The sequence below is a fragment of the Calypte anna genome, chromosome 19, assembly GCF_003957555.1.
Source record: "Calypte anna isolate BGI_N300 chromosome 19, bCalAnn1_v1.p, whole genome shotgun sequence".
NCBI classification, from domain to species: domain Eukaryota; kingdom Metazoa; phylum Chordata; class Aves; order Apodiformes; family Trochilidae; genus Calypte; species Calypte anna.
In genome coordinates, this window is record NC_044264.1 from 8,627,193 (window position 1) to 8,652,972 (window position 25,780).

The 25,780-nt window shown below is 42.3% G+C and overlaps 2 protein-coding genes across 2 annotated transcripts in view; both read left to right on the forward strand.

The window, feature by feature from the left end:
• Window positions 1–317: 317 nt before the first annotated feature.
• Window positions 318–19,194, forward strand: INTS2 (integrator complex subunit 2). The gene is made up of 24 exons (XM_008492338.2): window positions 318–627; window positions 2,539–2,677; window positions 3,359–3,461; window positions 3,686–3,799; window positions 4,475–4,605; window positions 4,706–4,879; window positions 5,392–5,618; window positions 6,563–6,688; window positions 7,216–7,287; window positions 7,378–7,492; window positions 7,934–8,002; window positions 9,017–9,151; window positions 9,603–9,779; window positions 10,456–10,564; window positions 11,361–11,465; window positions 11,914–12,078; window positions 12,287–12,488; window positions 13,007–13,132; window positions 14,534–14,723; window positions 15,637–15,882; window positions 16,011–16,118; window positions 16,681–16,786; window positions 16,944–17,120; window positions 17,600–19,194. The coding sequence occupies exons 1-24, from the start codon at window positions 335–337 to the stop codon at window positions 17,767–17,769; spliced, it is 3,579 nt and encodes a 1,192-aa protein (XP_008490560.1). The 5' UTR covers window positions 318–334; the 3' UTR covers window positions 17,770–19,194.
• Window positions 19,195–22,054: 2,860 nt separating this feature from the next.
• BRIP1 (BRCA1 interacting protein C-terminal helicase 1) overlaps window positions 22,055–25,780 on the forward strand; it is a 49,892-nt gene continuing 46,166 nt past the window's right edge. The window contains exons 1-5 of the mRNA XM_030462432.1: window positions 22,055–22,191; window positions 22,946–23,057; window positions 23,188–23,376; window positions 23,646–23,773; window positions 24,631–24,765. Coding sequence (XP_030318292.1) covers window positions 22,099–22,191; window positions 22,946–23,057; window positions 23,188–23,376; window positions 23,646–23,773; window positions 24,631–24,765 — 657 coding nt within the window. The 5' untranslated portion in view covers window positions 22,055–22,098. The remainder of the gene's footprint in view (window positions 22,192–22,945; window positions 23,058–23,187; window positions 23,377–23,645; window positions 23,774–24,630; window positions 24,766–25,780) is intronic.

A 25,780-nucleotide genomic window follows, 5' to 3' on the forward strand; every position in this document is an offset into this window, starting at 1 on the left:
GAAAAAAAAAAAAAAAAAAAAAAAGTTTATACTTTTTAAAAAAAAAAAAAAGAAAAACGAAAAAAAAAAAAACCAAACCACGAACGAACTTTCAAATGGAATAAATTATTCATGAAGCCTTGATTGTGGTGTCGCTTTCTTTAGAGAGAGAAACAGAGAGAGGGGCTGAGGTCCTGAGGTCCTGAGGTACTGAGGTGAGAGGCGCTGAGGCGAAGCGCTGAGGGGAGAGAGAGAGAGGGAGGGGCGGGGCTTGGTCTTCCCGCCCGCCGCGCGCTGCTGACCTCACTTCCTGCTTCACCCCGGAAGTGGAGGCACTGAGGGGAAGGGTACAGACATGGCGGAGTGCTCGGGACTGCAGTTCGTCAGCCCCTACGCCTTCGAGGCGATGCAGAAGGTGGATGTGCTGCGGCTCGCCGCTCTCAGCGACCCCGAGCTGCGGCTGCTGCTGCCCTGCCTGGTGCGCATGGCTCTCTGCGCTCCCGCCGACCAGAGCCAGAGCTGGGCGCAGGATAAGAAGCTGATCCTGCGGCTGCTCTCGGGGGTGGAAGCGGTGAACTCCATCGTGGCTTTGCTTTCCGTCGATTTCCACGCCCTGGAGCAGGACGCCAGCAAGGAGCAGCAGCTCCGGTAATGCAAGAGTCTGAAAGTCGCTGTGTGGTTTTGGTTTTTTTGTTGTTTTCCCCAGCTGCTCCCGGAGGGTCGGGCTCAGGCTCAACCCTGGTGGTCGCGTCCCTGATAAATCTCTGGGGAAAATATCGGGGTTAGACTGAACACCACGGAGCTGGGTGTCATTATGTGCCCTGAGGAATCTTTTCGGTGTGGGGAGATGGCTCTGAGGGAGCTGCCCCGAGTGGGAGCGGGCAGGGCTGTGTGGGGAGACCCAGGAGGGGGATGTGCACATCCCTGGCTGGCTTTGCTCCTGGGGAACCAGAATCCCTTGGAATGTCGATGGGATTTTCTGAGTTCACACCCAGGAACCTCCTAAACTGGATCCCATACTGTCCCACACGTGCAGCAAGCTTCCCATGGGCATGGGGGTGGTGGAAGGAACCCCCGTGGTGTCCCCCGTGTGCTGGGAAGGTGCCTGCAGGAACAGGAACCTGCAGGAACCTCTGAGAGCTGCTGGGTTTTTACAGTGGGTCCACAGCAAATCAGTTCTGTTCAGCCTGCTGAAACTTCCACTGGTTTCTGAAGTCCTGATGCTGGACAGCTGAACAGTGGAGTCAGCTGGGTCTTTGAGACCTGTCTGAGGAGATAATTGCACTGAATGCCACTGAGGATCATAGAATGGGCTGGGTTGGAAGGGACCTCAGAGATCATCAAGTCCAACCCTTGATCCACTCCCCCCGTGGTTCCCAGCCCATGGCACTCAGTGCCACATCCAGGCTCTTTGGAAATATCTCCAGACACGGAGAATCCACTACTTCCCTGGGCAGCCCATTCCAATGCCTGATCACCCTCTCCAGAAAGAAATTCTTTCTCATCTCCAACCTAAACCTCCCCTGGCACAACTTGAGACCCTGCCCTCTTGTCTTGCTGAGAGTTGCCTGGGAAAAGAGACCAACCCCCCCCTGGCTCCAACCTCCTTTCAGGGAGTTGTAGAGAGTGATGAGGTCTCCCCTGAGCCTCCTCTTCTCCAGGCTGAACACCCCCAGCTCCCTCAGCCTCTCCTCACAGGATCTGTGCTCCAGTCCCTTTACCAGCTTAGTTGCCCTCCTTTGGACCTGCTCCAGCACCTCAATCTCCTTCCTGAGCTGAGGGGTCCAGAACTGGACACAGGATCCAAGCTGTGGCCTCACCAGAGCTGAGCACAGGGGCAGTCACTTGATTGAAGTGATATTTGGAACAAATGAATCTGTGTCAGTGGCTGAATTCAAAGCTTTTTGCTGACTCTGCCCAGCCCACTGGGAGAAAAGAAAGATTTGAGGACTGGCCTGAAAGTCAAGCTCTCCCATTCTGACATTGTGGATTACTGTGACCTGGCCATGTTCTGGGTGCTCAGAACTTCACACTGGGGGTGAGACTCTTTCTGCCAATTAAAAGCACCTAAATGTAGGTGTCATCCTGTGAGCAGCATCCTGTACAGCAGGATGAGATTCAAACTGGGATGCAGAGCTCTCACTTTTGCTTCTCTGACCTCTCTCTGGGGCTCTTCTGCCCATCTTGAGTGATGAACTCAGCCAGCACTGGTAGGAAAAGTGTTCAGGAGCAGCACAGGTGGGCAGGAGAATCTTAACACTGGTTTAGTGACCTGACCAAGCAGCAGCTTTGGCAGAGGGAAGGAGATTTGGAGCATCTGCTCCATATTTGAAGGGAGATGGATGACCAGTACCAACATTTGACACCAGGACAAGGAAATGTCATGATTTGCATATGGAAATGTCATGATTTGCATAATATGTTTGACCAAGAGGGGAACAGAAGCGCGGTGAACACGAATCCACACGGAGTTTCAGAGATCTCTTCCAAAGTATTCCTCAAAGTGTGTGACCTGAGGAACACAATACCTGAGGAATTCCAATTCTCTTGTCTTGTCAGGCACAAGCTGGGAGGAGGGAGTGGAGAAAGCATCCTGGTGTCTCAGCTGCAGCACGGGCTGACACTGGAGTTTGAACACAGCGATTCCCCGCGCCGCCTGCGCCTGGTGCTCAGTGAGTTACTGGCAATTATGAACAAGGTGAATCTCTCCCTGCCTCTTGGGATTTTTTTTTGTGCTCTGGGGAGGTTGATCTGCTGCTCTTTCTGCTGCTGTCTGTGAGTTTTCCAGTCCTTACCTGCTTCACCAGGACTTAAAAGTCTTGGTGTGGTTCAGCATTGGTTTGTGAGTGAGCTGCTTAAGTGCCCAGCTTCCCAGAGGAGTTTTTCTTCCTCAGAATAACTGAGGGTAATTTTTCCTAACATGGTACAGATTCTCTGTATTCTGTATTCTGATGTACAGTGTGATTTTGTGGCACTTCAGTGCAGAAATCAAACCTGAAAATGAGATTATGACTTTTTCTCCATCCAGTTCTTTGCTCCTGTTGCATCAGCCACTACGTTTCTTTTACCCCCCTCCTCTTCACTCTCAGCCTTTTATTTTACTTCTATAAACTTGTCATGGTTTTAGAATTGTTGGTGAACTAATTCTCATTCTTCTGGGAAGCAGCAGTGAACTGGACTGAACAGTTCAGCTGGACTGAACTGTTCCCACTAGCAGATATTTCTTACACTAAACACTTCCCTTTCCTCTTCTGTGTCTGCAGCTGTACGTTTTTTACAGTTTTAGTGTATTCAGTCTGCTGAATTTAAAGCAGTAAAAGACTGATGAGACAGATTGCTTCATGAAAGCTGCTCAGTGATGATCAATACTGTCTTGTAGGTGTCAGAATCAAATGGTGAATTTTTTCTCAAATCTTCTGAGCTCTTCGAGAGTCCTGTTTACCTGGAGGAGGCAGCAGATGTTCTCTGCATTCTGCAAGCAGGTGCAGTATTCTGGTTTAGTAGTGTTTTCTAACTACTTAAAAATGTAAAAAAAATCACTTTTGGAGCTATAGAGGCTGATTTAAGGTTAATCTAGGCTGTTAAACTCTTTGAAATAGATCACAGATTGGTTTTCCATTTATTGGTTTGAAACTAAACTGAAATGTGTGTTAAAAACCAGTTTTTACCCTGAAATATCATGACCTTTGAAACTGTTTTTATCCAGAGCTGCCCTCACTGTTACCCATAGTGGATGTGGCTGAAGCTCTGCTGCATGTTAAAAATGGAGCCTGGTTCCTCTGCCTTCTGGTGGCCAATGTTCCTGACAGCTTTAATGAGGGTGAGTTACAGTTTCTTCTTGTCCAGTTTACTTTTCCTGTAGGTTTGAAATTATTTCTAGTTAATTCTACATAGAATTCATGCCAGTTAATTCTGGGCTAAACCACATGTGGTGAGTATTGGAAAGGGAGAGTGTTTGGCTTATGAATTACAACATCAATGCATTTATACCTAGAGATGCTGGGCTCCTCTTATCACGTGGCTCCCCCTTTTCTTTGCAGCCTGTTTGGAGGCTTCTGATGTGCATGTTGGAGCTCTCCACATGTGTTTGGATCTCCATTACCAGTGCTGCTTCAGGCAGTGAGTGTCTGGGCCTGTGAACCAGTTCTGGCCCTGCTGGTACCTCCTGTCCCTCAGACTGAGCCATATTACAAAGCCAGCAGTGCCAGTTGAGCATCCCTCACTTCACAGTGAGATTTCAGCCTCCAGGCTGCCAGGAGCACAGGGTTCAGTAGATAAAGCACAGACAGTAATCAGGGGATTTATAAATCTGTAAGGACTCTGTAACTCCTCTGAGGGGAAAGGCCATTTCCTTGTCCTGCTTACGGAGCGTAGGTTCCGACTTGTTGTCCAGACAAGATCTGTGTGGCCTGGGTGGTAAATCAGAGTGAGCTGAGCAGGACAGCTTGGCTCTGCCTGTTTATCCTGCTGACTTACACCTCTCCTGGCTCTTTAGTCTGTCGAGGTTTGATTAAGAATGGTGAGAGGCAGGATGAGGAAAGCGTCGGGGGCCGGCGCAGGACAGAAGCTCTTCGCCACCTCTGCAAAATGAACCCTTCCCAAGCCCTGAGGGTCAGAGGCATGGTGGTGAGTGTAGCACCAGAGACAGAATCATGGCTCTTATTGAGGTTTCCAATATGTCCAACAATGACAAAAATAAATACTTGAGCCTTCACTTTTCATCTAGGTGGAAGAGTGTCACCTGCCGGGTCTTGGCGTGGCTTTGACCTTGGATCACACCAAAAATGAAGGTTCAGATGATGGAGTCAGTGACCTGGTGTGTTTTGTGAGTGGTTTGCTGCTTGGAACAAATGCAAAGGTTAGAACCTGGTTTGGGACTTTCATCCGAAATGGCCAACAGGTGGGAAAAATTTTAATACTTTGTTGTTAAAAGATAAACTTATAGCTTAGTGTAACTCCTCTGTGAGAGGCACCCACAACTGAATGCATGTAAATCCTGTTGGGTGTGCAAACTTTATGAGGCACCTTCTATTTATGGGACCATCAGTGTGTCCCTGAAGGCAGCTATTGGGTTGTTCCTCTGAAAAATGTTTTGGTAGATGATTCCTTAGGCATGGAAGCCAGGGAATTACAAGTTTGTGCTCTTTATCTGGTAATATCTTCATCCTCGGTGTTCACGATAGGAAGTTGTGTCTTGCTGGCTTGAGTTTGTTAAAGCTTTTTGGATGTCTTAAGCTGTTGTAATATGATGGTGTTGCCCTGCTACTGAAAATTGTATTTTTAAAAAATTCCCTTTCTACCCCTCCCCTTCTTTTTTTTCCCCTTGAATTCACCATTCTGGAAAGTCTCACACAAGACATTGTTTGATGGGCTGCCTTTTTTACCTTGCTCTTCTCCTCTCTTCTTTCACAGAGAAAAAGAGATAATATCAGTTCTGTGCTTTGGCAAATGAGGAGGCAGCTGCTCCTGGAGCTCATGGGAATCCTCCCCACGGTTCGCAGCACACACATTGTTGAAGAAGCAGATGCTGATACAGAGCCAAACGTGTCTGTGTACTCAGGACTGAAGGAAGAGCACGTGGTGAAAGCCAGCGCATTGTTACGCCTCTATTGTGCTCTGATGGGAATTGCTGGCCTGAAGTAATGAGTGCTTTAATGCTCTGTGGTTTTATTTTTTATTATTATTCCCTGGCTGTCCATTTAAGCAGAGGTTGGGAGCTTTGGACACTTTTAACAGGAGCTGTCTCTTGGTGAAATTGTGTCTTTGGGAAAGCCTTGGCGGGGCTCGCTGGTTTTAGGACTCCGGGGCTGCCAGTGGTGGAGGTTTCTGTAGAGAGCAGGGAGCAAATCCTATGTAATGCTCCTTAAGTTTTTCACTTTCCTGTACTGTTTTCAGTACAGGACTCTGGGGCTGCCAGTGGTGGAGGTTTTTGTATAGAGCAGAGAGCAAATCCTATGTAATGCTCCATAAGTTTTTTACTTTCCTGTACTGTTTTCAGTACAGGACTCTGGGGCTGCCAGTGGTGGAGGTTTCTGTATAGAGCAGACAGCAAATCCTATGTAATGCTCAATAAGTTTTTTACTTCCCTGTACTGTTTTCAGCAGAAAAAAGTTTTTTCATTCCAATGGTAAAGATGGATTTATCAACTTTGATAATTTCTAAGATCTAAAATACTGCAGGAACTGTGAAGCTGCCTTTAATGCTGTAAAGTCAGTTTTGTGGGCATGTTAGAAGAAGTTTAGGTCTAAGTGGTTGGAGCAGCGTGTAAAAGAGCAGCTGAAAACTCTGGCAATATACACTGTGTGAACTTAGCATTTCTGTTTCACTGCTTTTACTTTTTAGAGGGTGCTAATGTAACATCTTCATGCATCCTTAGGTTTAATGTTGATAAAGTCAAGATTACACCCTGGGGAACTTCTCTCTCATCAGAGGTTTTCATGTCTTTCACCAGTTAATCTTGACGCCCGTTTTAGATAGCAACTCCAGAAACACATCAAGTAACAGATAAATTTTATCTTTAATAATTCTGGGAAATCTCTTGACTCGAGCAGCATGGATTTTGTTCTTTTCCTGTCCTGCTCAGGCCAACTGATGAAGAAGCTGAGCAGCTGCTGCAGCTGATGACCAGTCGCCCTCCTGCAACTCCAGCGGGTGTTCGCTTTGTCTCTCTTTCCTTCTGTATGCTGCTGGCCTTCTCCACCCTTGTCAGGTACCTCACAATAAAGGAGGAGCTTTTTAAAGTTGTTACTTTATTTAGATCTTTTTTTCTCTCCTAATTCTCCATACAAATCTCCCTATGTTGGTTGAAGGGATTTGTCTCACACTGTGGTAAATGGATATTCTGGTCCCTGCTCTCCCTCTTGTTCACAGCAAAAGTGTTGAGAGGGGAGCATTGGTATAAGCTTGGTTTGGAGTGGTTTTTGAAGGCTCAAATGGTCCTTAGTAGTTCACTTTTCCACTGAACAGGTTTATGGCTAAATTCTTTATTAGAGACCTTGTTGGAAAGTGTAGCAAGACAGGTGTTAAATGGAGGTGGCTCTGCTCTGGGCATTCAGGACAGGAGGTTGCCTGAAAATTGGACTGAAGTTTGTACTTATCAGCTGTTTGCTGCTAAAGGGAAAGGAACAGAACTGGTTTAAGATTCCTCAAATACTGGCTTCTGTGCTAGTAACTGTTAGTAGACTAGTGGTGGTTCCTGGGAAAAGCATCTTTTTTATTTGGTTTTTTTTTCTGCAGCACCCCAGAACAGGAGCAGCTGATGGTGATGTGGCTGAGTTGGATGATAAAGGAAGAAGCTTACTTTGAAAGGTGAGTGGAGGCTTTAATGATTCCAGTAATCATCTCCCATGTTCCTATATCCTGTTGGAAATTAACTCTTCTTTTTTTGGTTATCATTAGCATTTCTGGTGTGTCTGCTTCTTTTGGGGAGATGCTTCTCCTGGTAGCCATGTATTTCCATAGTAATCAGCTCAGTGCTATCATTGAACTGGTCTGCTCCACCTTGGGAATGAAGGTAAATCCTGAACTGTTTCTAGTACATACATTTCCCTGTTAAAATTAACTTTTTACTGTGTATTTATACTCCTGTATCAGTATCCTGTATTTACTTCAGTTTGGATACAAAGGAGGGTTTTTTTTCTGCTAATATAATTAAAAGCAAATGTAAAGGAAAAAAAAGAGTAACTAAACTAGTTCCTCCAGAAGAACACTAAACTGTGCACGAGGGTGTTTATGGTAACAGTATCTTTAAAAAGTGCTGACATTTTGCAAGTAATGATTTCAAGAAATTAACTTTTTCAGAAGACTAGCTGAAGTAGTTTCCAAACTGAGCTACAAGCTTTTCGTTTTAAGTTGCTTCAAGAAGTATAAAGAAGTAGTAAGAGTATAAAGAAGTAGTTTGAAGAAGTTTAAAGAAGTTAAACATGTAATAATTTCTAAAAATTCTTTGTTTCAGATTGTTATTAAGCCCAGCTCCCTCAGCAGAATGAAGACAATCTTCACACAGGAGATTTTCACTGAACAGGTATTTAATCTTTTTTTTTCCTCCTTTCTTTCTTTTTTTTTCTTTCTTCTGTAATTCCTTCAGTTTGACTTACAAGAAGACTCCAGGCCTTGCAAACATTGAAGAACCTTGGCTCTTTTTTGTACTCATATCTGATTGTGCCTTTTGAACATCTGGCTTTTTTAAATAATGGGGAAGCAAAGGAGGAAAATTGTCCACTGTGACAATATTTTAGCAGGAAGAAGTTCACAGATTTAGTCTGCAGTCTTACACAACATGAGCCAGCAGTGTGCCCAGGTGGCCAAGAAGGCCAATGGCATCCTGGCCTGGATCAAAAACAGCGTCACCAGCAGGTCCAGGGAGGTGATTCTTCCCCTGTACTCAGCACTGGTTAGGCCACACCTCGAGTACTGTGTCCAGTTCTGGGCCCCTCAGTTTAAGAAGGATGTAGAGGTCCTGGAGCAGGTCCAAAGGAGGGCAACCAGGCTGGTGAAGGGACTCGAGCACAGGCCCTATGAGGAAGGGCTGAGGGAGCTGGGGCTGTTCAGCCTGAAGAAGAGGAGGCTCAGGGGAGACCTCATTGCTGTCTACAACTCCCTGAAAGGAGGCTGTAGCGAGGTGGGAACTGGACTCTTTTCACAGACGACCTTCAACAAGACAAGAGGACACAGTCTTAAGTTGTGCCAGGGGAGGTTTAGGTTAGATATTAGAAAGAATTTCTTCACGGAGAGGGTGATCAGGCTATGGAATGGACTGCCCGGTGAGGTGGTAGATTCTCCGTCCCTGGAGACATTTAAAAAAAGACTGGATGTGGCACTCAGTGCCATGGTCTAGCAACTGCTCCGGTGGGTCAAGGGTTGGACTAGATGATCTCTGAGGTCCCTTCCAACCCGGCTAATTCTATGATTCTATGATTCTATGCTGCCTTAAACACCAGAAAGAACATAGCTCTGTGATTTTGTCTCTTTGTGCTTATGTCTTGTGATAAGGTGAGTATTTGTGGTATTTTTGTTGTTAATTATGACTTTCCTTTAGGTTGTTACAGCCCATGCTGTTCGTGTGCCTGTCACAGGCAATCTCAGTGCCAACATTACTGGGTTTTTACCTATTCACTGCATTTACCAGCTGCTGAAAAGTCGCTCATTCACCAAGCACAAAGTCTCCATTAAGGTATGAATTTCATGGCATTTCTCCTCAGAGTTCTGAATGCTGTCTGTTGAGTAGGCTTTGCATGCTGGTTTTTTGTTGGTGTTCAATTATAAGAACAGAATTCTTGATAAAACTTCAGAGTTAGTTGCCATGAAATTGAAGAAGGAGCTGTGGAGTTAGGGTGCTCAGTTTTAGCTCTGTGAGCCAGAGACAACTTAGTGAAGTTAAAAGTAATAGAAAAATTATCCTTCTCCTCCTTTCTGTGCTTAATAAAATCTTGATCAGAATGTTATTTCCAGGCAGGACAAGTTTTATTGGTGGGCATAGACATGGCAGAGTTCATGAGTGGGCCCAGAACTGTTGCCAAAGTCAAAGCCTCATTCAGTGACTTTTTTTTTTTTTGGTAACTAATTAAAAAAAGAATTGCCTTCCAGCTTTTAACTTGAGCCTGTACTAACAAATCTTTTTCTAGGACTGGATCTATCGGCAGCTCTGTGAAACCACCACTCCCCTCCATCCTCAGCTGCTTTCTCTCATTGATGTCTACATTAACTCTATTCTTACTCCTGCATCTAAATCCAACCCAGAGGCCACAAATCAACCTGTCACAGAACAGGAGATACTGAATGTTTTTCAAGGACTCTCTGGGGTAAATGATTTGGTTTGCTTTTTTTTTTTTATTGCATAACTTGAAGTGAACATCAGGCTCAGTATTTTGTACAGACACCTGTCACAGGCACTATAAGTTGCATCCTTTGTTGTGTTAAGTACTTATGTAGTAAACTGCCTCCTACTACAGAGAATCAAGATAGTGCTACTCTAATTTTAGGAGGATTGCTATTTTTCCCTGTTTTGCTTGAGAACTCACCAGCTCATGCTGTTAAAAATGGAAAGAAAAGCACTTCATGTGGAGTGTTTATGTGGGATTTGTATAATTTTTGTATTGAATTCATCTTGTTAGATAAAAATACCACTTAACTGAAGCACTCTAGCTGGTTTGGAAAGAAGCATTTTCATTTTGATACAGTAGAAGAATGGTCTCTTGGACTACTGTAGAATATCAGGCACTGACTCGTGTTGGAATCCTGGGATTACTCCTTATTAGTGTCCCAAGATATCAAAAATACATTTTATGTTTGAAGCTCATTTAAAAACAAAGACAAAAAGAAAATTCCTTGCAGTTTTCTGCTTGGACCTCTTTACAGAGTGAGATTTTTGTACAAGGTTTACACATTACTCTTTATAATATTTGCAGGTAAATCCAAATTTTTGTTCTCAAGAACCAAGAATTCAACATGACCTTTGTTTTGTGGTTTTATGTACAGGGAGAAAACACTCGTCTTGCTCCAAGATACAGCATCACAACACAGCTGCTTGTCCTCTACTATGTCCTGTCCTATGAAGAAGCACTTCTGGCAAGCACAAAGATACTGGGTATGTGTGAGGACATCAGTGGAAGACATGTTGCTGTCAAACTCAAGGGCAACATAAAAAAATTCTTGTAATAAATGAATCATTGCTGTAGAAATTCAGTAATTTGTTTGCCAGATTAAAAAAGGTCCAAGCTGGCCAAAAAGTTCACCAGATAGTTTTATAACCATCTTAAAAATACAGTGAAAATTAAGAAAAGCTTCTTAATTACTTCAGTTCTTTATTTATTCACATTCCATCAAGCTTGCACCCATGTTTCTGTGGATTGACAGTTGGACAATACTGAATGGTCCCTTTTTACCTTTAAAATTGAGGCTGTAAATCAGTTCTTAAAGAATGTCACATAGTATAGAGTTTAATTTGTGTCAAGGCAGTGTTTTTACCTGTGCAACTTCCAGCATTCATCAGTGTTAGTTTCTTCAGGCTGTTGTAGGAAGCTTGAATTCCATGTACCAACTGACAAGTGTTAATTTAGGAATAAAAAACTTACAGGTATAAAGTGCAGGTTTGAGCTATGACTTCAAAATTGGTTGAGACTTGGTCAAAGATAGTCTGGAGATCTTGTGAATATATCTAAATGCCAGGGAAATACTTAATTGGAAATGCTCACAGCAATGTTTTCCTGAAGAGCTTAATTTAATACTTTAGCAGGAATGAGCTGTGTTATTTAGGATTTTGTTTATTTTACTTGGATGATAAGTGACAAGTGCTTTAAATTTTCTTTACTGGCTCACTTGGGGAAATAATTTGTTTCCAACTCTTAACTGTTTGTGTGATTTGTTGTCCTCTTCTCTTACAGCTGCTATGCAGAAAAAGCCCAAGTCTTACTCTTCAGCATTGATGGATCAGATTCCAATCAAGTACCTCATCCGACAGGCACAAGGACTGCAGCAGGAACTGGGAGGTACCTCTGTGTTCATGTGCACACAGAAGGGTGCTTGAGCTGTTCCCAGCTCTGTGGCTGCTCCCTGTTTTGCAGTGTTCCATCCTTTTGAAATCTTGTCAGTAGTTACCAGTGAGATTACAGATAATGTTTGAAGAGAAGTGTGCAAGACTGAGAAAGGCAGCTCTTTGCAGAGTAGGTCTTACCTGCCTGGGGTAGGTTTTAGAGTGGGAGTTGCCTGGGTATTTATAATCATTCAAGACTGAGTTTTAGAGTTACTCAGTCCTGAGTAAGGGTTTTGTAAGTAAGTTTTGGTAAGTAAGTTGCCTTTCCAAAAGGTAACTTTCCTTCCTGTTGGAATTAAGAGTATAAGGCTATAAGCATGCAAGCTATTGAACATCTTGGCAGTGTTGTTGAAACAAGAAGTACACATATGAAAGTTCTGAGGTGTTTTCTTAAATCCCCAAAGGTTTGCATTCTGCACTCCTACGCCTTCTTGCAACCAACTACCCCCACCTCTGCATTGTGGAAGACTGGATCTGTGAGGAACAGATCACAGGCACTGATGCCTTGCTGAGGAGGATGCTTCTTACAAACACTGCAAAGAATCACTCTCCCAAACAGCTGCAGGAAGGTAAATAACTTCATTTGAAGTGAGCAGTGTGCTTTCCAAATTGGTTGGGGTCCTGTGGGATGGGAAGTGTGTAGCTTTTGAATTAATTTGATCGTTCTGTATTTGTGTTGTGCTGCAAACTTGTTAATATCTGAGTCTTCAGGTCAAGGAGTCAGAAAAAATGTCAGAAGTCCAGTTTTACCAAGCTCCCATTGTCTTTATTTTACAGCATTTTCCATGCTGCCTGGAAATCATACCCAGCTGATGCAGATCTTAGAGCATTTAACTCTTCTCTCAGCTGGGGAATTGATCCCATATGCAGAAGTGTTGACAGCAAATATGAATCTCTTGCTGGATGCTGGAGTCCCTCGGAGGATTCTTCAGACTGTCAATAAACTCTGGATGGTTCTTAACACTGTGATGCCAAGGAGGTGGGTTCAGAATACTGTTTAGTTGGTTGTTTTAGGTAGGTGGAATACCACTTATTTCAAAAATAATAATAATGTAAAGCCCTTGTCTGGAAAATGGAGGTTGTGACTGAAAAGAAACCTTTTTGATTTGTTGAAAATGTTAACCTTTCTCTAAAAGGAAGGTGGTGCTTCTCTGGGGAAAGTGTGTCACCAGTTCACTTAAATACAGGAATATGGTTTGATAGTGCACATGGTTCATGATGAATTACTGATTGTACCTGAACTCACTCAGGTAAGAACATGCCTTTTCTGAGGAACTGGATGCTCTGTTGCAGTGAAAAGAGTTTGGTTGCTGTAATTCCAGTGAATGTAAGTTCAATGTATTTTGGTTAATTTCAAGAGCTGCAGAATATGGTGGTTTTGCTCCCTGATACACCTAGAAAAATAGAGCTGAGCTGAGTGAGTGTCCAGATGCTGATGTAATCCCTTTTCTCATATGGATTTTATATTAAAAAATGGTAAAAATTATCTCATTTTAGGTTGTGGGTGATGACTGTTAATGCTCTGCAGCCTTCAGGAAAAGTGGTCAGACAGCAGAAATACACTCAGAATGATCTGATGATTGATCCTTTGATTGTACTGAGATGTGATCAGAGAGTTCATAGGTAAGCATCTCCCTCCTTCAGCTTTTTATGTTCTCTGGGTACTTAAATTGATAGATAGTGATTGCTAAACATAAAGGTGTCTCATAGAAAACTTCTGAAAGCTTTCAGAACTTCAAAGAATATTTCCAAATGAAGCTTATGAGCTTGGAGGTTCCATCTTTTTTGTCTGAAGCTTGTTGGTCCAAGGGCCGAGCATTCTGTTTCAGCATGTCATGCTGTCCATGAGTGTCTTGCTGGAGAGCCTTGCATTCCATTCTCATGGAATCTCTATGGATTTGTACCCAGCTCATCCATTTTAGATTTGTCTGTGTGAGTTTGTTCTCTGTAGGCAGAGCAGAATGCTTAAAATGGCTGCTGCCACATGGTGGTGGTGGAGTTTGTAGCTCTAACAGCCTTCCCCTTCCACACTTCTTGCCATCCCTCCTGGGATGCTGCTCCATCTCTGGGTGACTGTCAGTGGGTGCTTAATGGATATGACAAAAGGAGATTTGCTTAATTTTTCAGGCAAGTCTTTTAGCAGTATGTGGAAATGAGTTCCTCCAGGTGTCAGTGATGATAGAGGGGGATGTGTAATGCTGCTTTATGGCTCTGATGCAGAAGAATAAGCTGAGAATTTTATAGTGCAAATTATCATAAGTGGTAGCAATGGGCCAGCTTTTAAGGAGAATATGAAATAAGGCACACACTAAGTCTGAATTTGTAAATTATAACTTTGCTTTTTCATAGTAATGAAGAAAATTGCATTTTTTGTTCTAAAAAAGATAACTGTTAATCATTTAAAATGTCCTTCAGCCCCTAGCTTTACTCCTAGTGTATTCTTTTTCACATTTTTTGTCACTAGTGGTTTATTTTCCCCTTTTTTTATTATCCTTTTGTTCATAATAAATGGCTTATAGTCAACTTGATTTGTGCTTCATGTTCTTGTTTGTATGCATCTGTCCCTCCTTGCCTTTTAGCAACTGAGCCATGAATCCAATTTCCATTTGAGTCACTACAGCTCTGCTAGACTTCAAGTTTCAGTCCATGACATCTTTAATCCCCATCCTGTAGGTGAAATATTTAAATGAATGGCCTTTCAGCCTGGATGCAAATTGAAAATCCTAGGATTCTAAAAGTGTTAGGGAGATTTATAGTGCAGTCTGATTTGAAAACTGTAATTTTTAGTATTGTGGAAGCAGTTCAGAGCATGTCTGCCTTATTTTTCCCCATCATTCAGATCATTATTTTTCCTTGCTTCACATACAGCCAACATTTTTTGGTCCCCCTTTGTTCATCAGAAATCAATCTCTTTTGCAGTTCCTCTATTGCAGTTCCTAAACATAATTACTTTGTTGATATTATTACTGTCTTTCTGTTCTGTCTACTGACATGCTTTTATTTTATCACATGTTCCCTTATCAGGAGTCCTCCTCTGATGGATATAACTTTGCACATGTTGAATGGATATTTGCTTGCTTCAAAAGCTTACCTCAATGCTCACCTAAAAGAAACAGCAGAGCAGGACATTAGGCCATCCCAGAACAATGCAATGGGTCCAGAGGCCCCAGAAGTTACAAGGGAAGAATTAAAAAATGCATTGCTTGCTGCTCAGGTAAGTGGGAAGAAATGGATATTAAATGATGTGAGGAAAGACAGGGATAAAACAGAAAGACAGAAACAGGAAATTAAAAAAGGAGACCTTTTTAATGTCTTTCTTTTTACCAACTTCTGAAAACCAAAACCATCTCTGTATTCAGATTGTTAAATATTTTCAGTTTTGTGTTTTTCTTGCTCTGATAGTTGTTGTTTTTGTGGTTTTTTTTGTAAGGTAGAGCAGAGGAGTTGCTTGTGTTATCCAGAGGCTCTTTCTGTACTCAGCTTTGCAGCAATAAAACATGAATAAATGTGACAAAGCTATGCATGGTCCTTTGAACTCTGTTGCCTAAGAAAAGCAGCCAGCATTGTAAAGTGGGAGGCTGAGGCATGGTTAACTTGCTTAGCTTGACATGATGGGAATTCTTGAGTAATCCTGTTTCACAGAGAGTCCCTTCTTACCTCTCTCTGGAAGGATGTTACATGTATAGTTTCTATTAGAAGGTTATTTTTGAGTTAATAGGAGGTTTTATATTTAAATTAGTAGTCTTCTAATACAATAAATTACATGGCTACCTACATATTTTTTCTGATCTGGGTGTTTTAAAGAACCATTGGATATTTATTTTGAAACAATATGAGATTTCTTTGAAATTCCTCTTTTTAGTCATCTGTGATTATCCTAATTTATTGGATTAAACTCTTGTTCTTCTTGGAGTCTTGATTCAGATAAAGTGTTGGGTCTTTTTAATGTTCTTGGGGGTTTGTGATGCTTGAACTGAGCTGTTTTCATTGTATGAAAAAAAAATCCATAGGTAGAAATTCTAGCCACCTGACAGCCTTCTTCAGTTTCTTAAATTGCCTTTGCTTTGCATTTTATTTTACTTCACTCAGGTTTGTTATACATGATCTGTTGCTTGTGTTCTTCACAGGACAGTGCTGCAGTGCAGATTCTTCTAGAGATCTGCTTACCTACAGAAGAAGAGAAAGCCCAGAGCAGCAATATCCACAGTTTGCTAAAGAGTGTTCATAACACCACAGGCTCCAAGAGCCCAGAACTAGAAGAGGAAGAGGACAGCTTGCTGTGTAACCTTCGAGAGGTTCAGTGCCTCATCTGCTGCCTGCTGCATCAGATGTACATTGCTGATCCCAACATAGTCAAACTGGTTCATTTCCAGGTCTGCTTTGCACTATTTAAGTTTTTACATGGTTTCTTTGAAAGAGAAGGAGCCAGATGAAGTGGTCCAAGGATGCTGAATGTGGGTTTTGTAACATCATTGATCCATCTGTTTCCTTAACCACACAGGGTTATCCGTGTGAGCTCCTGGCACTGACAGTGGCAGGGATTCCATCAATGCACATCTGCCTGGATTTCATTCCTGAGCTTATTGCCCAGCCTGAACTTGAAAAACAGGTACTATACAGGCACCTGGTTTGAGAGTCACCCTTAAATAGTTAGTCCTGATCAAGTGTGTGGTAAGGGGAGAAAATAAAATGATCACTAAAAAGTCCTGCTCTAACTTGCCTCAGATATTAAGGTAATATCTGTAGCACTTTTACTTTAAATTAAAGGCTTTAAATCCCTTCAAACAGGGATTGTGACAACCCCTCTAACATACCTGTACAACTCTTTAGGAAATACTGTTGAGTTTCAGTATTACCTTCAAGAACATAAGGCAAAAGCACTTTAATTCATTCATTAAATCAAGTATAAAGCCATTAGCAAAGGTTTTGCCTGCTTAGTTTTGATCTGATACTTCATAGTGACAGGAGATTCCATGAAGATTTAAATGTTGAAAACAGTATCTGTTTTGCAAATATATTCTGTAGAACCAATGAAGCAGCCTGAAGAGCAAAAAAGAGCAAAAAAGATACAGAATATTTACTAACTCTTGCATCAAGAGCTTTGGATAGAAAGTGGAATCCAATCTGTAGCTTTATTGCTGATTTCTCTTTTGCCTCTCACTGCTTAACAGATCTTTGCCATCCAGTTACTGTCATTTCTGTGTATCCAGTATGCTCTACCAAAATCCCTCAGTGTGGCTCGTTTAGCCATCAACGTGATGGGAACCCTGCTCACAGGTGAGCTCTCCACCAATCCCTCAGTACTTTGGTGTGTAAATTACAATTATTTGTCCATGTTGAATGCAGTTTTGTCTAATTACTAGTTTAAGTAACAACAATTCTTGGATTATTATCATAATTCCTTTGTACTTAACCATTTCCTTTTCCTTGGCAGTTCTGACCCAGTCAAAACGTTATGTTTTTTTTATGCCAACCCTGCCTTGTTTGGTGTCATTCTGTCAAGCTTTTCCTCCTCTGTATGATGACATCATGTCTCTGCTGATACAAATAGGACAGGTTTGTGCCTCTGATGTTGCTACTCAGACCAGAGACTTCGACCCAATTATTACACGTAAGCAAAGTCCCTTGTGTTTCAAAAGTAACATCATGGTCCTGGGGAGAAAACTGTGTTAATATTTCAAAAGTTTAAGTGCAGTTGGAATGGAGTATGGAATTTAGTGCTATTGTGCTGTAAATGAAGAAGAATTAAGGGATAGGTGTGTTTACTGGAGAGAGGATAAAGGGGATGAAAGTACCCTTTTTGTTAAGCTTTGTACTGCCTTCCTTCTGCTGCATTTTCCTGAAATTACTGTATAATTTCAAGATATCCCTACATGGAGGTGTTGTGCATGGCACTTGACATGCTAAATGAAAAGTAAATGTGAGACTGTCTCTAAAAATGATCTGTGGAGTTGAAAACTGGGTGTGAAACTGGTTGCTCCAATTCACGATTTCATGGCCACCATGTTTGTGTTATGGGTGCAATATAACACATTTTAAAAAAAAACTATTTATTTGGATGTATTTTTCTTCCTCTGCTGAATTTTTTAGGTCTCCAGCAACTCAAGGAGAAACCAAATGAGGTTTCAGGACTTTGTAAAGATTCATCTAACAAAAGTTGCTCCAGGGATGTTGCGAGCACGGACCCCGATGTTCGGTTATGCCAGTGTGTTGAAAACACCATCATTGAAATCATCAACATGAGTGTAAGTGGGGTTTAGGAAAAATGCAAACACAATTCTACTGTCCTCCACTCTTTGGTGCCTAAACTTGGAGAGGGCTGAAGAAGACTGAGGAGTTGGAGCACAAAAATTCAGCATTTTTCATTCAAATTGGCTGAAAAGAAGGAATTCTGTCAAGAGGTTGATGCTGCTTCCAGGGAAAACTTGTGAGGATGGTGGAGTTAGGAAATAATCCCAGTGAATCTTGGATGAGCATGATTGTCAGGGTGGCTCGGTTTCAGAAGTGATAGAGCAACACACCTAAAGGGGTGTTTCAACACTCTGAACACTGGATTTGTTGAGCAAGCAGCAAAATGAGGGGTAAGAAGAATCTGAGACTGAAGCTCTTGGTTTAGGTTAAAGGAACCAGAGCCTTGCAGAGCAAAATGAAAAAAAAAACTCCAAGGAAGACTTGAAAAAGAGGTGTAAGTAACTTGAACCATCATGCAGAGTACTAAGAAAATGCTTTAACTTGTCTTTTTTTTATTTGTGTGTCAAACAACTGGTTGAGGTTTCAGGAGATGAGGAACTTTATTTAAAGGTCAGGCAGCATCCATTAGAAGTTTCAGACTGGCCTATAAGTTTATTTTAAAAAAGGATTTAATACTACAAAGTGAGCTGCATAAATGGGATTTTTAAAGAATGGGTGTTCTTCTTGTGCAGCTCAGATGGTTTAGTATTTTTTTAACATCTCTTAGCTTAAAAGAGATGAGAATGACATCAAGAAGTAAGCACAGAAGTATCTGGTCATCAGGGTAATAAAAATTAAGTGTTGAGCCTGTGAGAGAAGCTGAATTTCCCCCTAATGAAAGGAGTGGCAGATTTCAGCCATTTTCAGTGGGTGAGAAGTCTGAGCTCTCTGCCTGGGTGTTCTTCCACATTAAAAAGCTGCAGGATTTAGGATCAATAGATGTGTTTTGTGCCATTGCAGACAGGGATTTCTGATGCAATACTTGGGAGTTCCTGGAAGGTTGCACAAGCTCTTAGGTGAGGCAGTGCCTGATTTTCTGGCAGGGAAAGAAAATCAAGGTTTGGTTGTTGAGCCAGCACTGAGCATAATGCTCCAGCACATCAAGTACTGAACTTGTCTGGAACTTGCTCTTTTCTAAAATTACAGCATCCAGGGTCCTTAGATGATACTTTTCAATTAAAACCAGTTGATATTCCAGAAAAAAATGGTCCTGATTCTTCAGTGTGGCCTTGAGGACATTCTGTGTAGTTTGTGCTCTGCTCACGTTGTTCTGGAGAAAACCTGACAGACACCACCCCAGAGTTTGTGTTCCAGGACCCCACCTGGCCACTCACTGTATTTTTGTCCTCTTGATGTAAATATGTAAATAATCTAAATGTATGTATTCCCCCTCCCCTGTTATTTTATATGCTCTAGTGGTATTTAAATAAAAAATACCTGGTGGATGATTTGGATCAAGTCTTAGATTTTCATGCTTTTCATATTGATTTTAGAGTTTTCTACCCAGTTTAGCACAAAGCCCCCAGGGGAAGCTGAGGCCTCAGGGCAACCATCAGGCACAACCCTCCCATCCTGGGCCCTTCATCCCTGCTACTATTTACAACCCACCGAATTTACTAAAAATAAATACTCACCATTTAGTTCCTGGTCCTCTGCGTTACGCTTAAAACAAATAAAAACCATCTGTTCAATATCTTCATTGATGATTTAGATGAGGGGATTGAGTCCATCATCAGCAAATTCACAGATGACACTAAGCTGGGGGGGAGTGTGGATCAGCTGGAAGGCAGGAGGGCTCTGCAGAGGGACCTGGACAGACTGGAGAGTTGGGATGATTCCAATGGGATGAGGTTCAACATTTCAAGTGCCAGGTCCTGCACTTTGGCCACAACAACCCCATGGGGAGCTCCAGGCTGGGCACAGAGTGGCAGAAAGGGACCTGGGAGTCTGGATTGCCAGGAAGCTGAACAGGAGCCAGCAGTGTGCCCAGGTGGCCAAGAAGGCCAATGGCATCCTGGGCTGGCTCAGGAACAGTGTGGCCAGCAGGTCCAGGGAAGGGATTCTGCCCCTGTGCTCAGCCCTGGGGAGGCCACAGCTTGAGTCCTGTGTCCAGTTCTGGGCCCCTCAGCCCCTCAGGAAGGAGCTTGAGGTGCTGGAGCAGGTCCAAAGGAGGCAACTGGGCTGGTGAAGGGACTCGAGCACAGACCCTATGAGGAAGGGCTGAGAGAGCTGGGGGTGTTCAGCCTGAAGAAGAGGAGGCTCAGGGGAGACCTCATCACTCTCTACAACTCCCTGAAAGGAGGTTGGAGCCAGGGGGGGGTTGGGCTCTCTTCCCAGGCAACTCTCAGCAAGACAAGAGGGCAGGGTCTCAAGTTGTGCCAGGGGAGGTTTAGGTTGGAGATGAGAAAGAATTTCTTTCTGGAGAGGGTGATCAGGCATTGGAATGGGCTGCCCAGGGAAGTAGTGGATTCTCCGTGTCTGGAGATCTTTCCAAAGAGCCTGGATGTGGCACTGAGTGCCATGGGCTGGGAACTGCAGCAGTAGTGGATCAAGGGTTGGAGTTGATGATCTCTGAGGTCCCTTCCAACCCAGCCAATTCTATGATTCTATGAATTACCTCAGCGCAATCACCTTCCGCCATTCAGCGCGCTGTCGCCCAGCAACCAGCACCACCCGGAATCCAACAAGCCCCTCGGTGATTGGTTCAAGTAGCTTCGAGGCGGGCGCTAGCAGCGGCTCAGCCTGCTGCTTGCTGATTGGCGGCTCCGCGGCCTTTCCTGTCAGCTGATTGGTGGCGGGGCGGAGGCGGGAAGGTCGCGCGCAGCCCGGAGCGGGGCGGCTGTCGCCTCAGGTGAGCGCCCTCAGGTCCCTCACATCCTGCGGGCGGAGCGCGGCTGCCAGGGCACCGGACTGAGGGGAGGAAAGGGAAGTAAATTGTTTTTTTTAGGAGCTCTGCCTCATTCAAGAAGAGAAATGAAACTCCCCGCTACCTCTGTGTAGGTTGAGGCGGGGCGACGCGACGCGGGCAGGAGAATGACAGCAGCTGCCTCAGCGCTCCTTCCCCTCGGCCACAGTGATGAAGGAAAATTCTCCCCGAGGTTGGGGCTAAATTAGGGCCGAGGGGGAGTCCGGGTTTCTCTGGGAGGATTCTCCCCTGTCTGCCCAGAGGCGGAGTGGAGCAGTCAGGGCCTGGGGGTCCCTCAGGGCTCCGCCATCTCCCGCTGAATCCTTCCGCCCCGGGCTTGGTTTGCTCCTGGCAGAGCTTCATTCCAAGTAGTGCGCGTTTAATCCCTCCCTCCCCCTGAACGCCTTAGAGAAGAGTCCTTTTCGTGGGGTGCAGTTAGGCTTTTAGGATGTAAACTCACGTCAGCAATCTCTTTCTGCTAGGGTTTCTTTTTCCTTGTGGGAAAATTGAAGCTGAATCATGCCATACTTTGGTGTTTTTTTGGTGTGTGTTTGATGTTTACTCATTAAGGGTCAGATGAGCACACATCAAGTTGGTTTGCCACAGGGAGTCTGCCAGTTTGAAGTTGCTCTTTTATTTGTAGATGCTGTAAGGAAAAAAATTGTCTTGTTTCAGAAAATGTCCCTTTTAAAGCCATACATGCTTTTTCACTATCTTTATTTTAGGTTGTTATTTATTATTATTATTTATTGTTATTATTAATAATTAATAACAATTTATTATTATTTTTTATTTTAGATTTTATTAAAATCTACATTTTAGACTTAGATCTTTTTAATCCAGAATGAGAAACATAAAATAATACTCAAAAACCAGTGAAGTGGCTGAAATCTCATTTCCCCTTGAGTAATGACTATATTACTAGAGGCAGAAAAATGTTGATTTAAAACACCTCATTCCTAAAGTCAGCATCCAGCTTTATTCTCTCATTTTTATAAAGTAAGTCGTGCAATCTACTCCTGTCAGCTGCAGCTTGCAGTATCTTCCAGTTTCAACTAATGCACCTGCAGAATTGAAAAACAGGCTATTCATGTATTAAATATCCTAAAATAATTTTCCCCCAGGGATTTGTGTTCTTTTTCCCAACAATACTCAGTTTGAGAAAGAGAAACTGAGCTTAAATGCACTGTTCACTTGTACTTTTACTTAAGTGGCTGTTGCTACTCAACTTGGCTCTCCTGTGTAATGAGTTTGAACTGCCAATATCTAATATAAATTCCTGTCCCTGAACTGCTTAGCCCCCTTTCCAGGTTAGCAGTTTCTGCTTGTTTTTTCTGTGGTGCCATATGTTGTGTCAGGCTTTGCTTGGTTGTTGCTGTTGACTTGTTAATACTGTGTTTTATCACAGTTATAAACCTGAAGAAAACAGGAAGAAGAAGAAAAAAAAGAGGCAATGTCTTCTGATGAGTCAGAATACACGATTGGGGGAGTGAAAATCATGTTCCCTTGCAAGGCTTACCCTTCACAGCTTGCTATGATGAATGCTGTAAGTTGGATTTAGAGTAACATTTGCTAAAATTGGTAACTTGTGCTTTCAGAGCTTCCAATTTTGTGAGGATTTCAGTTGTAATTTAATTTACTGTTTGCTATACTGTACACTCATCTCTGGGCCATGACTAGGGGAGGCTGAGGTACGTTTTGGATTTGTGGCCATTAAGAAACAAATTGTGTTATGTAATATACCTGATTATTTAACTAGAGATATAATAAAAATTTTATGGACTTTTGAGAGGATGTAAGCAGGGAATGATTTAGTAAAATCTCCACCTTTTAATCAGAATGTAATACTGCAGGAAGTTTTCACTTCTTGGAGAGTTATGAATGAATTATTACATTTACATTTAAACATTTCATGGACAGTTTTAGCAGTTTCACCATGTTGCTCTGTGGGACAAATAGTTTGGTTGTCCAAGAGATGTTTTCAGTGCTTTGGTTCTGGCTCCATCAGGTATGGCTGTGAGCAGGGAATTACTTCACAGCCCCTGAAAGGGAACCTCTGGATGTTCCTAAGAGACATTTTCCTCCTCAGAGGAATCCAGCCAAGGCTTCTTCACCTCTTCTTCTTAAAAGTGGTTGGGGGTTTTCTGTGGTTTTGGTTTGCTTTTATTTTTTTTTACAAGACACCAGGTATCCGGTGTAATAACTAATATTAGTTCTAGCTTAGGTAAAGACATCTCCTTTGGGGTTTTTTCTATTAATTCTGTTTGGTTTTTTTTTTTCTTTCTTTCTTCTCCTTAAAGATTGTTAAGGGTTTAAATAACAGGCAGCACTGTTTGTTGGAGAGCCCCACAGGAAGTGGCAAAAGCTTGGCCTTGCTCTGCTCTGCTCTGTCATGGCAGCAGTCTCTGTATGGTGAGTTGTCTGACTGCCTGGTCACCTGGGCTTTCTTAAATACATTACAGTGAGTTCTTGTTTTGAAAGCCTGGTTCTCATGTGTATCTTGAGGAGTTTTTAATGGAAGATAAATGACTCTGCCCTTTAGAGAAATCCCTGCTCACCTCCTCCTGTGAGAAGGAAGACAGAAAGCCAGAGGCCCCCTCGCCGTGTGGCTGCCGCTGTCACTCCAAGAGCAGCGAGGCTGCAGCAAGTGTGAATCATGGGGCTTCCTCTTCCTTCAATAACTCTGAAACAGGAACTTCAATAAAACCTGGAAGCCCACTGACAAACTCAGGTAACTTCGTGCATGGCCAGTTAAATTCTGTTCTGGAAGTCAAATATGTAACCAGTGATGTTGGGAATTTTTTCACTTTCAGGGACTTTTTTTACAGCCACAATACAGTCCTACATGATTCTGCCCTGCTTGGAATTATGTATGGAAATATTCCCTGTATGGAAACAATTTCCTATATCATGTATTTACAGTAAATCCTATTTTTAAACTGTTGCCTGTGTTGTTAGTAGTGGGCACACCTTTTAATTTAATTTTAATTTGATTTGCAGAATGTAAGGAAAATGAAACCCTAGCCTCAAAACTGTCTGCAAAGAAGAGGTTATCTGTACATGACAGTGAGAATGATGATTTTCAAGTAGACAGGAAAAGGATTCGTCCTTTAGAAACTGAGCAGCAGGTGAGCAAAGTTCATTGGCAGCAAAACAACCCAGGCCTAGCTCAACAGAGCTGTCAAATACCCATCAGCATTTCAGAGTTGAGTCATGGCATGGTCATAGTTTAAATTGACAAGTTTTTGTTCATTTGTATTGTTACTTGTTACAAAGGAGTCCATTGTTGCACCAAATTGTTCATAATCCCATGTCCTAGGCTACATCTTGCATATTTAAACACTTAATATCCCCCAAATATATTTATGCCCAGTTATCTGTAACATCAAGTCAAAGAATGAGATGCTAGGGTTGACAGTGCTCTTGCAAATATGTATTAGAAAGACAAATAATGCTGTGAATGTGTTGGAGTTGTCATTTATATCCTGTCAGGTGGATTTATCTCTGCCATGGTATGTGGAATGGAATATTTCTGTAATGTTTTCATCTCTGTCAGGATTGGTATCCTGTGGCTTAGTGCTTGGAATCAGGTGGGGACTGTAAATAATTTTTACCTTGCTTTAGAGTATTGCTTTGATGATTATTTGTAAGCTTTTAGATCAAGGTGGCTTGAATTTATTTCTTCTTTTCATTATGAAAGTTCATCTGCTTATATAGTCTCCTATTTTCTCACAGTTTTGTAGCAGTGGTAAATGAAAGAACCAAGGCTCAGCAGTAATTGCAGATTTTTTAATTGTTGTTGTTACTAAATTTTGTAATTAAAAATTTATACCTTTTCCCAAGTGTCTTTTCTATGGCTTAGATTTGTTTAAACTGTTGACAGCTATTAGTGTATTACTGAGGCAGACCCAGTGCAAACCAGTTCAAACAATCCCAGTGCCACTGGATCCAGTGTATTTGAGCATGGTTCTGCTTTTCCCAACAGGTTAGAAAACGTCACTGCTTATCCAAAGGAGTGCAGCTGGTTGATGCTTTAGAAGTTTATCATCAGAGAAAAAATGGAGACCTGATTGTTCATTCTGAAAAGAGCCTGAAAAACACTGCTTTTTCTCCCCAAACAGTAAGTAATATAATAATAGATTTTACAGCAGGATTGTTAATCTAAGAGCAATTTAAAAATCAATATTTTACTGTAAAGGTATTAGGCATGAAATAGAGTTTCAGAAATCACTGAACCTTCAGCTGCATTACAGCCTCCTGTAAAGGTTCCAAAGTATGAAAGTTGCTTTAAAATAATAACCAGTCAGAAAGAAATGCTTTGTGCCACAGAACGTCAGCTGGTAGTTAGAAATACAAAGGCCAGCAGAGTGTGCTGTTGATTTTCCAATAAAAAAAGGTCTTTCTGATGTCAGATTTGCTTTGTACTTTGGTGGTGTTGTCTGAAAAAGATGATTCACAACTTCTAGAAATCTGATGTAGTGAAGAAAATGGAAAGCTTTTGGTATGGTTAAATGCTAGATAATAACATACTGGGTCATAGGCTGAGAAAAATCTTAATTTTTGTGACAGTAGTTGAGCCATATTTGTGTACCAGACCAGGAGTCTGGTTCTACAGACAGTACAATATACAATGCAAAATTACTACCTCCTTACTGAGAAATAACCTACAAAAAATCAGTGTTCATTTCTGTTCAAGTGGCTTTTTAAAAATGAATGGAATCCTTGTAAAGAAAGCTGCTTTTTAAAAATGAAATAATAAGGTGTTATTTTCCTGTGATGAACTTGAGCAGACTGAGAACTTGTCTGGTAGCAAGACACAAGTGTAGGAAGTGAGGCCTTGTTTATCATTAGTAGTTTGCAGCTTAACTACATTGAGTTTAAGACAATGAGATGATCACAGCTTAGGCTGTTAGATATAAAAATGCTTTTCTGGTGTAGCTTATGGAATAAAGTCAGCTGGGGTTATCATCAACACTTGCCATAAGAGACTGGATTTAGGGTGAGAGAAAAATGCAATGAAAACATTGCTGTAATCACTGAGAGAACCCTGCCTCTGTGTAAGTTGTGTTTTACTCTGGTCAGTCCTGTGCTTAAAGGAGATTTAGTTTCTTGTCAAGTCCTTTTGATAGCACAAG